This window comes from Culex pipiens, chromosome 2, assembly GCF_016801865.2.
Source record: "Culex pipiens pallens isolate TS chromosome 2, TS_CPP_V2, whole genome shotgun sequence".
In the NCBI taxonomy this organism is placed as follows: Eukaryota; Metazoa; Arthropoda; class Insecta; order Diptera; family Culicidae; genus Culex; species Culex pipiens.
In genome coordinates, this window is record NC_068938.1 from 6,848,874 (window position 1) to 6,861,638 (window position 12,765).

The 12,765-nt window shown below is 46.4% G+C and overlaps 1 protein-coding gene across 2 annotated transcripts; it reads right to left on the reverse strand.

Moving 5' to 3' along the window:
- Positions 1-3,905: 3,905 nt before the first annotated feature.
- LOC120423393 (eukaryotic translation elongation factor 2) lies at positions 3,906-11,173 on the reverse strand. Of its 2 annotated transcripts, none has more exons than XM_039587181.2 (5): positions 11,014-11,173; positions 9,906-10,120; positions 5,479-7,313; positions 4,989-5,295; positions 3,906-4,739 (listed from the first exon to the last, which is right to left on the reverse strand). In XM_039587181.2, exons 1-5 carry the CDS (start codon positions 11,014-11,016, stop codon positions 4,565-4,567), a joined length of 2,535 nt encoding a protein of 844 aa, XP_039443115.1. In that variant the 5' UTR covers positions 11,017-11,173; the 3' UTR covers positions 3,906-4,564. The 2 variants fall into 2 exon arrangements, with proteins under 2 accessions (XP_039443115.1, XP_039443116.1); XM_039587182.2 differs by lacking the exon at positions 11,014-11,173 and adding an exon at positions 10,525-10,713.
- Between the last annotated feature and the right edge of the window lie 1,592 nt (positions 11,174-12,765).

Here is a 12,765-nt window from a genome sequence, read left to right on the forward strand (position 1 = left end):
AACGATTACACCCCCGAGCAGAATGGGATGGCGGAACGAGCCAACCGGACCATCGTGGAGAAGTCTCGCTGTCTACTGTTCGAGGCGAAGCTGCCGAAAGGCTTCTGGGCCGAAGCTGTGTCGACCGCAGTGTACCTGATCAACCGATCGCCAACTCGTGGTCACGAGATGACCCCCGAGGAAGCCTGGACTGGTAAGAAACCGAATCTTTCGCATCTCCGTGTCTTTGGCACAAAGGCCATGGTCCAGATCCCGAAGCAAAAACGTCGCAAGTGGGACGCCAAATCCCACGAATGCATCCTTACCGGTTTTGACGAAGAAACCAAGGGATACCGGTTGTACGACCCGAAGCAGAAGAAGACGCTGATAAGTCGCGAGGTGATTTTCCTGGACGAAGGAGTCGCCGAACGCGGCGAGGTAGCAGCGCAGCAGGTCAAGCCGATCCCGGTGGTAACGCTGGACGTTTTGGACTTCGGAGAGACGAGGTTGCAGCCGGCTCCGGCGGAGCCTGTTCCGGTCGAAGCTGTACCGGACGCCCCGATCGACCCCAGATCGGACGATGAAGACGAGGAGGAGCAGTCTGAAACTGACTCGAGCGGTGAGAGCGATTCATCCACGGGAACGTTGACCGACCTTGTGCTCCCTCCGCAACAATCTTCACAACCAGCTCGGTCACAGCTGTTGAGGCGCAGCGGACGGGAGCACGCGTTACCAGGCAAGTACAAAGATTTCTCTGTCAAGTGCCCTGGTCTCCCCGGTTTCAACCCTCCACAGGCAGCTGCATCTGAGGACGAGTTTCCTGGTACCTCGGACGACGACTACGAATCGGCGGACGAGCACGGTTTCGCGGCGATGGCAGCCGGGTCTGGTGTCGACGACCCTGTAACGTTCCAAGAGGCGCTGAAACGAGACGACCGTGATTGCTGGAAACGGGCCATGCAGGAGGAGTTCCAGGCCCTGGTCGACAACAACACGTGGACGCTCGCCGAGCTGCCGGGAGGGCGGAAGGCCATCAAGTGCAAGTGGGTTTTCAAAACCAAGCACGATGCCGAAGGACGAGTGCAGCGGCACAAGGCGCGACTGGTCATAAAGGGCTACTCGCAGCGAAAGGGGGTAGACTTCGACGAAACTTACGCCCCGGTCGTTCGATACAGTTCGCTGCGGTACCTGTTTGCCCTGGCCGCGAAGCACGACCTGGCTGTGGATCAAATGGACGCCGTGACTGCCTTCCTCCAAGGAGACCTCGACGAGGAGATCTACATGGAGCAGCCACCATGTTTCACCGACGGTGAACAGAAGTCGCTGGTCTGCAAGCTGAACAAGGCGCTGTACGGGCTCAAGCAGTCGAGTAGAGTCTGGAATCAGAAGCTGGACGCAGCTCTGAAGAAGTTCGGACTGGCCCCGACGAAGTACGATCCGTGCGTTTACCTCAGCAAGAGCGATGGCAACATCCTGATCGTGGCCATCTACGTCGACGACCTGATGATCTTCAGCAACAACAACTCGCGGACGAACAAGCTTAAGAAGCAACTCAGCAGCCATTTCCGCATGAAGGACTTGGGAGCCGCAAAGCACTGCCTCGGAATCCGGATCGAGAGGACGAAAGATGGAATCGCCCTGGACCAGGAAGCGTACATCGAATCCGTTCTGAAGCGGTTCAACATGAGCGAATGCCAACCGGTCAGCATCCCGATTAACGCGAGCGAGAAGCTGTCGAACGAGATGAGCCCAAAGACCGAGGCCGAGACCGCGCTGATGAAGGACGTCCCCTATCAAGAAGCGGTCGGCTGCCTCATGTATCTGGCCCAGAGCACGCGGCCGGATATCCTGTTCGCGGTCAACACCCTGAGTCGGTTCAACCGGAACCCGGGACCGAAGCACTGGAACGCGGTGAAGCACCTGCTGCGATACCTTCGCGGCACAGCTAAGCGCAGGCTGAAGTACAAGCGGGACGCTCAGTCGGAGATTGTCGGCTACTGCGATGCTGACTGGGGATCGGACCCGGACGAGCGCAAATCCACAAGCGGATACATTTTCCTGGCGCAAGGAGGAGCGATTTCGTGGTCCTGCAAGAAACAACACACGGTGGCGCTCTCGACGTGCGAAGCCGAGTACATGGCGGTGTCTGCGGCTGTCCAGGAAGCGTCGTGGTGGCGCGGGATCTCAACGCTGTTCGGATCCAACCAACCGATCGAAATTCGGTGCGACAACCAAAGTTGTATCGCCATCGCCAAGAACGGTGGCTACAACCCCCGCACGAAGCACATCGACATCCGGCATCACTACATCCGGGATTCCCTCGAGCAAGGTGTGGTTAAGCTGGAGTACGTGAGCACGGACAACCAGATTGCCGATGGACTCACAAAGCCGTTGCAGAGGATGAAGCTGGAAGTGAACAGGAGTTCAATGGGCATCTCTTCATCTTCAGGAGGAGTGTTGCAGTGAGAAGATTGAAGCAAGCCATGAATTGAAGCTGTACTTACAAACCATTACTGTTATATCAATCGTACAATAAACACCTACTTTATAGCGTACTCTCGATAGAAACAAATTTTGATTAGAGTTTTGAGCTCGAATTTCAACCAATTAAAACTGAATGCTTCGCAAGTCAAATTGTCAGAAATAAAAATCGTGTTTTTCAACTCATGATGTGTTCAGAACAGGTCCATGATTTTTAGCATCATTCAGTTTGAAATTGTTGAATTTAGATTTTTTTTTTTTGATTATGCTTACCTTAAGGAGAACAATCGACCCAGCAAAGTGACCCAAAAGCGACCAGCGAAAATCTGCAACGTAGAAGAAACGTTTTTGTTAGTATTTTTATGATTTTTTAAAGCAATTTGCACTGCCAGTGTTAATTTTTAATTGTCAGAAGAGGTGTCAGATAATCGTTTTTTCAACTCATTATTTTTTTTTCAGAACAGGTCCATGATTTCTAGCATCATTCAAATCAAAAATTTAGGATTTAATTGTTCAAATTAGCAGATGCTTACCTTAATGGGAGAAGAATCGTCCTTGCAACGCGACTAAAATTAACCAACAAAAAAATCTGCAAAGTGAAAGAAACAATTTGGTTAGATTTGTAAAAAATTCAAGCATTTTTAAGCGAATTTGCACGAAATTTTCGATCATTGTCAGAAGAGGTGTCAGATAATCGTTTTTTCAACTCATGGTTTGTTCAGAACAGGTCCATGATTTCTAGCATCATTCAATGAGTTTGGTTCGTGCAGCAATACATATTTTAGGGAATTGGAATTTTGATGCTTACCTCAACAAGCGAAAACGAAAAGACGACGGAAGGAGAAGATCGACCTGTAACAAAACGTAGAGAAAGGAGAAAATTGTTAGTTTTTTCGAGCTTCTTTTAACAATTTTGATTAGGAAAGTTGAGGGGAAAGGACGTCAGACCTGTTGAGCTTGAAAATGGAGTATAATCACGAGTCATAGTTTCGATAAATCATCACAAAAAAGAAGGAAGAGTGGAAACTTAAGGGAGAAAAGAAAATAACTTTATTCTTACCTCAAACGAAGATGCGGACAAGTCGACTCGAACGGAAAAGGGGCAACAACCCGAGCGGACAAATCTGTAACAAATGTTGAGAAAGGAGAGAAATATTAGTTTTTTGACCAATTTTGATATTTTTGAGGGTTGAGAAAGATTGAGAAAACGGACGTCAGACCTGTTGAGCTTGATAATGGAGTATAATCACAAATCATATTTGAAGTAAATCATCACAAAAAGGGAGAAGAGTGAAAAGGATTTTTCAAATTAATCTTACCTCAAAGAAATCTACGAAGCGTCGACTCGATGACCAGTTTCAGAACTTCTTCAAACGTCGGTTTTTGTTATGATTATGTTAAAAGTGGGACATTTGTCGCGTGTGTGGAATGACAAGTCACTGTAATCGTCGTTTGTAAATTTTATGTAAAATAAACGTTATTTGTATAGAGTGTGTTATATAAATTTCCCAATTTACTTCGTAGTGCAAAATAATAGCAATCAAGTTTTTGGAAACTATAATAAACCGGTAATGAATGGAAATAGAGAAAAGAAACATGATTAAAAGAACGAAAGATTGATCGATTACAATGCGCGTCCATTTTGCGTGGTAAGTAAAACTACACTCGTTTGCGTTTCTGCGCCAGTTTGTTTGGCGTTTTTTGCTCAACAAGATGTCGCATCTTCTATATTCTCTTTTGCTTTGATTTTACGCTTGATGCACACTTCTTGTGCCACACACTGACGTTCTCTTGTTGTCTTCTTCTACTTGTTCTTCAGCACGAGCACGATGGAGCCCCGGCACGAGACGGGGATTGTTGATCGAAGGGAAAAAGCGCGTTTTGGTGGTGGTGGTGAAGGGATTTGTAGTTCTGCTCTGAGTGGATGCAAGGGCACGCACGAAGGGGCGCGCGCCCGGATTTGTCACTTTTTGTAAACATGTATAAATTATTCTCTTTATATTAATTGTTGTAGCTCTGGACACACACTCCTGCTTTCCATATTCTGCTAGGTTGTTTGTTGTTGTTGTTGAATTGTAAGAAGGGTGTTGCAATAAAGAATGATTTACAACTTGTCCAGGTATTGTGACAGATCCGGGATGCCTTCCTTCATACCCTTACGCTTGCGGATGTCCTGCACGATGGTGTACGGCTTGGTGCCGGGCTCGGCTGGGTCTCCGGGGAAGATCTGCCAGTGATCGAACACGCACTGCGGGAACGCCTGTCCGCCGGTGTTGGATCTGTGGAGAAGAAGGAGGTTGAGTTGAGTACGCGATTGACAAAACTCTTACAAAGTAACGCCTCAAACTGAATTTGTCTTGTAAGACAGGTATTGTAAATTCTAAGGAAGGAAGAAAAAACAATGTTTTTCGAACAATGTTTACTCTGGCAAACTTAAATTGACCAGCGATCATCGAGCAGCTCGCCGGATAGATAGGAAAATTTGCCACCCCAAGAATCCAAACCAACCAAAACCAACTTGAACTCACCGCAGATCGGCGGTGAAGCCGAACGACTCGTTGACGGGCAGGTAGGCCTTCACGACGAACATGGGCGTACCGGCGACCTGGGCCTCCTCGAAGACGTGGCCACGGCGACGATTGAGCACACCGTAGATACCGCCGACGGCGACCTCCGGGCACTGGATCTCGCACAGGTACACGGGCTCCATGATGCGCGGAGCGGCCGTGATGTACGACGCGTACAGGACGCGACGCGCGGTCGGAATGATCTGGCCACCACCGCGATGGATGGCGTCAGCGTGCAGCGTCACGTCGTAGATGTTGAAGCGGACAGCTGTTGAGAGGGGGGAGAGGCGGATTAGTACACGATTTCGAGCAGGTTCAACATCCAAGTTTCTAAGAAACGTCAGACCTGTTGAGCTTGAAATTTGTTTATCCATCAAATTTGTTTTTCGTGGAACAAAGAAGATCATCATAAAGAGAACTAAACCTCCCATCAACACAGTCCCAAACTCACCGCGCATGTTCTCCTCAGCCAGCACACCCTCCTTCGAGGCCCACTGGAAGCCAGCGACGACCGAGTCCTTGATTTCGTTCAGGTACTGCACACCCTTGGTGCAGTCGACGACGATGTTCGGGCCGGTTCCGTCCGGACCGAAGCACCAGATTTTACGCGCCTCAGTCACATCGTAGTCGTACTTCTCGGCCAGGTAACGGGCACGCACCTTGAAGTCGTCACGCGAGTTCACGTCACCGTTGTCAATGTCCTCGGCGAGTCCATCGGGCATCGGGACGGCCTTCATGAACAGACGGTTGTGCTTGTTCGGCGACTTGGACAGACACATCTGGTCGGACTCGTCCGAGACGGTCTCACGGTACGACACGACGGGGTCGGACTTCTTCAGCGGGATACAGGCGTGGTCTTCCTCCAGATCCTTCAGACAGATTTCCAGATGCAACTCACCGGCACCGGCAATGATGTGCTCGCCGGACTCCTCGATGATACACTGCACCATAGGATCGGACTTGGCCAGACGCTTCAGACCTTCGACCAGCTTGGGCAGATCGGCCGGGTTCTTGGGCTCGACGGCGACGCGCACCACAGGCGACACGGAGAACTTCATCACCTTCATGTTGTGGGCATCCTTGAAGGTCGAGATGGTACCGGTCTTGACCAGGAACTGATCGACACCGACCAGACCGCAAATGTTACCGCATGGCACATCCTCGATGGCCTCGACGTAACGGCCCATCATCAGAATGGTACGCTGGATCGACTTCTCATACAGATCCTCACGCTTGCCGGGGGTGTAGTTCGGTCCCATGATACGGGCCTTCTGGCCAGTGGCGACCTTTCCGGAGAACACACGTCCGAAGGCGTAGAAACGGCCCTTATCGGTGGTCGGCACCATCTTGGACACGTACATCATGAGCGGACCCTCCGGATCGCAGTTCTTGACGGCAACGGCGGCCTCATCGTCATGCGGTCCCTCGTACAACATCTCCATACGGTACTTCTGGGCAACCACCGGCGACGGCAGATGGATGGCAATCATCTGAAGCAGAGCTTCTCCGGCCGGCAGCCAGGTACGCATCACAACCTTCAGCAGGTTCTTGCCGTCCTTGTCCTTGTCCTCGTGCTTCAGCACCACCTTCAACTTCTCCAGCAGCTTCGGGATCTCGTCAGCCTTGTAGCCCATGATGGCGTCAAACACCTTGTAGATCGGGTCCAGCACGTACATCACGAACGAACGCTTGTTGTCGTCATCCTTGACCTTGGCCCACTTCTTGGTCTTGGGGTTGAAGAAGTTCTCTCCCCACAGGCGGTTCATCAGCTTGACGACATCGATCTTGAACATGGCGGCGTACATCTCGGCGAACTGCTTCAGCGTGAAGGCCCATCCGTGCAGACCGGAACCGAAACCGACGGAACCCTTGCTCGGGTCGACGCGCACCTCTCCCATCGGGCCACCGTCGTCGTTGTACGTGGCGATGATGACGTTCACGTTCTCCACGATACGCTGGAACGTCTGGTACAGATCCTCGGCTTCCAGCTGCAGCTCCAGCAGGGCGCGGTCCATCTTGTTCATGAACAGCACCGGCTTGATACGCTCGGCGATGGCCTGACGCAGCACGGTCTCGGTCTGCACGCACACACCGGACACGCAGTCCACGACGACGAGGGCACCGTCAGTGACGCGCAGCGCGGCCGTCACCTCGGACGAAAAGTCCACGTGTCCGGGCGAGTCGATCAGGTTGATCAGGAAACCCTTGCAGTCCTTGTCGCGCTGGTCTGGGTTGGTGATGAACACCAGATCGCGGTCCTCCAGCTCGAAGTACATCGAGATGGCGCTGTTTTGTGGGGGAGAGGGGAAAGGAATGAAATTTTATAGATTTTGAAATTTGTAGAAGGTACGACTAAAACTAAGTTTGGTTTCAGTACAACGAACAGGGGCCACATGGCGTAGCATTTTGTCGAGAATTGAGATATTCTAGGTTTTCAAAATTACACAGAGCTTTGAGTTTATCAAGATTTCGATAAAGGCTCATATTCAGTTATGTTCCAGCGTCACTATGATCTCTTTTTTTGACCAATTCTTAGATGTTATGGGTTACGGTTAATCAAAGTACCATGGATTACAGATCTTAGAGTCAACTGCCGCTACAACATGATTTCACGTAGATTTCGATGAAGGTTCATATTCAGTGAAGTCTTTCAGACTCTTTGGAATCACTTTGAGCAGCTTGAAATACAGATCTTGGAGTCCTCATGATTCTACCAAGTTCGCCATTAGGGTTTATATTCGACGGTAGACTTCTATACCGTCAACTGGGGCGAATCGGGACTACAGTCCGAATAGGGACATCACGTTTTAAAGTACTTTAAAGCTTCAAATTTGGGAATGAATGAACACATTTTGTTGCTCTGAATCTGGTCTAACCGAAACCACTTCAAAAAAGCTAAATATTAGGTGGCAACATTGCAAAAACTGCTGTCCCGATTCGCCCCAGATGACGGTATTCCAGGACGCTTTGAGGACTCAAAGGCCTTTCGTCCTATTAAATAACCCAAAGGAAAAGAAAAAAATCTAAATTGGAAGGCTACGTGGTTTAGGCATGTGCCCAAACCCCTCAAGATGATTGCGGACTGGACTTCGCTATGTGATGTTATGATTTTCAAGGAATTTTTAAAGGTATGTAGCTGTGAAGGCCAACTTAACAATTTTAAATTTTGTGAAAAATTCTGGAGCAACATTTGAAAAGGGCGCATAAGCATTTTGACAGCCAGCACTATTTTGCAAATTCCGAGCCAACAGGTATTTATTTAACAAAACGCACAGTGTAAAACGGTAGCTGGGAAAGCCAGTTATTGTTTAATATTTCAGCTGTCAAAATGCTTATCCGCCCTTTTCTCGTGTTGCTCCAGAATTTATCTGTTTTCTTTGAATTTGCAAAATAGTTTCAGCTGTCAAAATGCTTATTCGCTCTTTTCGAATGTTGCTTCAGAATTGATAATTGGGAATAGAACCGTTCTCACCTCCACCGCGCACCAAGGATAAGGAAAGGAATTTGGGAGACGGGAAGTGTAGATGATCCACTTTTTGGATAGGATAAGGGAAAATCTCCCTAAAAGTCAACCTTGTCAAGTGGAGAAAAACGAGGTACAAGTTTCTTTACCATTATTTTAATTTTTATTTGTAAGTTAGTATGATTCAAGGGCAAATTCTATAGTCAAAATCAATCCATTGACTTTAAGCTACGGCAGCTATAGCAAATAAACAAGACTTAAATTTGTATTTAGCGCGTAAAATTCCGTTTCAAACACAAAACGGACGGACAGAAATTAAAAAAAAAACTTGTTTGCAACCGATCTAAAAATTCGCCAAAAGTCATTTTTTCTGCCAATTTTTAATCTTGAAAAAAAAAAACACTGGAAAACAGAACTTTTAAAACTTTAGAAAATAAAGGAGAGAATGTAATTTTTCTGGGGTCAACTATGGCTATGTTTTTTTTAGAAATATTTTCTTTGTCATATGTAAAAATAAGTGTGCAGTAATTTTTGTATTGTCCCAGACTGAGCATTTTTGAGCAAAATGTAAAGATTACTTTCATACTAACAGAAACAAATATAAACTAGACAAGATAGATGCAAATAAAAAGACTAAAATTAAACAAAACAAAAATATGAAACAAGAGTAATTTTTTTTCCTAAAACAAAAGTTGCTCAAAATGACCTCTTTAAAATGGGAAAAAATAAAAATTTTCGAACGAAAAAATTTGGGCAGCAGAGGTTTAAAACGTTCACGACAATTCAATAATTCACGCGAACTGTTTATTTTGAGGGGCTTTTGTGCTATGAAATCCATAACTTATGGAAGGAATAAAAAGCAATTTATAAATGCGCTTCCCTAACCCGGATGAGAACTTTAAGTACCTAAAACGCACACAATTTGAAAGAACGTCTAACGTGACTAACAAGAACAACATAATTCAACGCCATTCCGATTATGTTACGGTATAACTACTTTGACTTTTATTGGATTTACTATTCCAGAATAGGAAATCAACTTCATGCTACTTGATTTAGCAATTTACATAAAATTATTAAAATCTTCGTTTCAAACATTTAGAAAAGGAAAAATTCAGATCAACATTTTCTTCCCGTTAATCATCGCAGCTTGAACTAAGAAATTCCAATCAGTTCCACGTTGCACACATCGCTGGAAGCTGGCGCAAACGTGAACTATAGCTAATAGGTAAGAGATAGTGATTATCGTAGTCTTTTTTCTTCTCCCATCAACCACATTACATTCACCTCTGGCTCGCTGACGCAGGTTTGCGAATGCACAACACCCACCCCGACATTAAAAGTGCATTTTTTTTTTCATTGTCCCCACTGACGAATGAAAGTCAGAAAGACCCACTTTCTAGAGGTTGACTTACGTCGACTTGATGGTGATGCAGCGCTCCTGCTCGTCCTTGCGGGTGTCGGTGAAGCGGGTCTCACCGGCCTTGGCACCGGCGATGATACCGGCCTTGGACACGAGCGAATCGGTCAGCGTCGACTTGCCGTGGTCGACGTGCGCGATGACGGACATGTTGCGGATGTTCCGCTTCTTGTCCATCATGGCACGGATTTCGTCGACGGTAAAGTTAACCTAGGTTATGGGGCGGGGAGAGAGAGAGAAAAAAGGGGAAAATCAATAAACGTGCGCCTGGAAAGTGCATTTTTGCTTGTGGGTTTGAGGTGGGGTGCGGGGGCGGCGGCGATTGTGGAAAAATCAATTTCATCTTGATGTCTGCTCTGCTGGAATCGATTCCTGTTGAATAATTATTTTCGCAAGTCTTGGAACAACAAAACCACAGCAGGCTGTCCCTTCACACGTCATCCGAGACGGAGGAGCCTGCTGCGTCATGATTTCCTTTCCCCCACGCCGGAATCACACCCTCTTCTTCTTCCTCGTGAATAATTTCACAATCAGCTGCAACTTGGCCCTTCACGCCTCAAAGACGTCATTTCGCTGTTTTTCAACAAATTGCAATCCCAAAATTAACCGCGTACCATTTTGCGTCGTCTTTCAGCAGTCGAACCACGTTAAACTTTCGCACTTTCTTGCAACTTTCTCTGCAGAATAACCTGCAGGCCCACGGCGGCGATTAAAAAACGTGTTTTTTTTCTTCTCTTTGTTGAGGCTGACTCGCTGCCTACTTCGACTCGACGACAAACACACGCACACACTGACACGCCGAGCTCGAGCTCTGCCAAAGAACTGCAACGTCTGTCTTCCTCTCCGACTCCGACGTCTGTGGCCGGAAAAAGAAAGAGACAACAAACCGCTCTCGTTCTCTCCCACTCTCTCTCTCACACACACACACCGCCCCGAATCGTCCGACATTTTCTGCTCCGCACGAGACAACGAGGCAAATTCCGTCAGGGAACAAATTCCGCCGTCGATGCCAGCCGGCGGCCACTTCCGGCCAAACTCCACCACGCCCGCACGCCCACCGCCCTCCGGCGTCGATTCCGACCGGTTCGGGGCCCGAAACTCACCATTTTGCAGGCTTTCTGCTAGGATTTCAGCTCGGCACCGAAAATCAACGCTGCACGCCGTTTGCGTGCACAGAGGCGAAAGAGACCGAACGGGTGCCACGATGGCCGAAGAAGACGACGACGACGACGGGGAGTGGGTTGACAGGATGGCATAAGGCGACCCAGTCAAATCAATCCGAATTCTGAAACGGAATCTAATTAGAATCGTATACAAATTCCGTTTCAAACGCAACAACCGGTTCGAACACGGAACCGGTTGTTGCGTTTGAAACGGAATTTGTATACGATTCTAATTAGATTCCGTTTCAGAATTCGGTTTGAGTTAACTGGGGACGTTTGCCATAAGGCAGAAGCAGCAAACCGAGGGGCGTGTTTGACGTAACGGAGCAGTTTTGCACGATTAATCAAGACACCTCATTTTTGGGTAAATAGAGTTATCAACGTGCGCTTGTATGGCCTCGTGTATGGCGTGTACGTACACAAAGGAAAGTGAGGTTAAATTTTGTCCGGCCAGAAATATCGAACGGTCCGCTAGTGTGCGTACGTGCAACGTCATAAAGCTCTATCGAGAAATTAATAGTGAGAGTAGCGCACCATTTGATTTTGCTGGCTGACAAAATTTAACCTCACTTTATTTTCGTGTAAGTACACGCAATACATACGCACGTAGAATGCTCAATAGAGTTATCTAAGCCCGAGCTCACGCACACTAGCACCCCATTTGTTTTGCTGGCGGGTAAAAAATTTAACCTCAATCTTTTTCGTGTACGTACACGCAATACATGCGCACGTAGATAACTCTATGGGAACCTTCACAGCAACTGCACAGAAAGTTTAACTCCATGTTGCATACACTCTCACTTTTAATTCCTCGATAGAGTTATCTAAACCCACTCTCACGCACACTAGCAAGCCATTTGTTTTGCTGGCCAGTACAAAATTTAACCTCAATCTTTTTCGTTTACGTAAACACATTACATGCGCACGTAAATAACTCTATTGAGTTATTCTACGCGTGTATGTATTGCGTGAACGTCAGGTTGAATTTTATACCAAAACAAAACAATTTTATCAATGTATGTTTGATTCACAAACCTAGAGTAAATTTTTAAAACAACTTATGAGTCATGAGTTCCTATCACGGTTCCTATTCAGGATCTTTTGAAAATTTAATCTGGAAACAAAATTTTGTTTTTATTCCGTTTCACAGATTAATGTATTGCTTTCACTCAGAACGAGCTATGAAATGAATAAATTAGGAATCGGTCAGATTTGAGACAGATTTCAAACAGCTTCAAACTTTGGTAATGTATAGAATGACAAAAAACAAACAAAAAAAAACAAATACTAAAAATCGAATGAAAAAACTAAAAAAACAGTTTTTAAGACGAAAATACAAAAAAAATACAATTTTAAAAATGATTAAAAAAAATAATAATTGGGTACTAAAATGAAGCTTAGATTGCTGATATTATTGTTTACAGCGATAAAGCTTATTTTTCTGAGTACAATGACCCTTTGTACGACAACAAAGAGTTTGAAATGGATTTTTAAATCAATTTTGAAAAATTAACCTCGCGGTCCTTCTTGACAGAAAAGCTCCTACTTGACAGCTCGTTCCAAGGAAACCATAGTTGATCCATCGAAAAAATGTTGTCTTGTCAAAAAAAAATTTTGCATTAAAATGAATAAAAGTGATTAGAAATGGTTTTGAATCGTGTTTTTTACCGTTGTACATAAAAATTTACATAA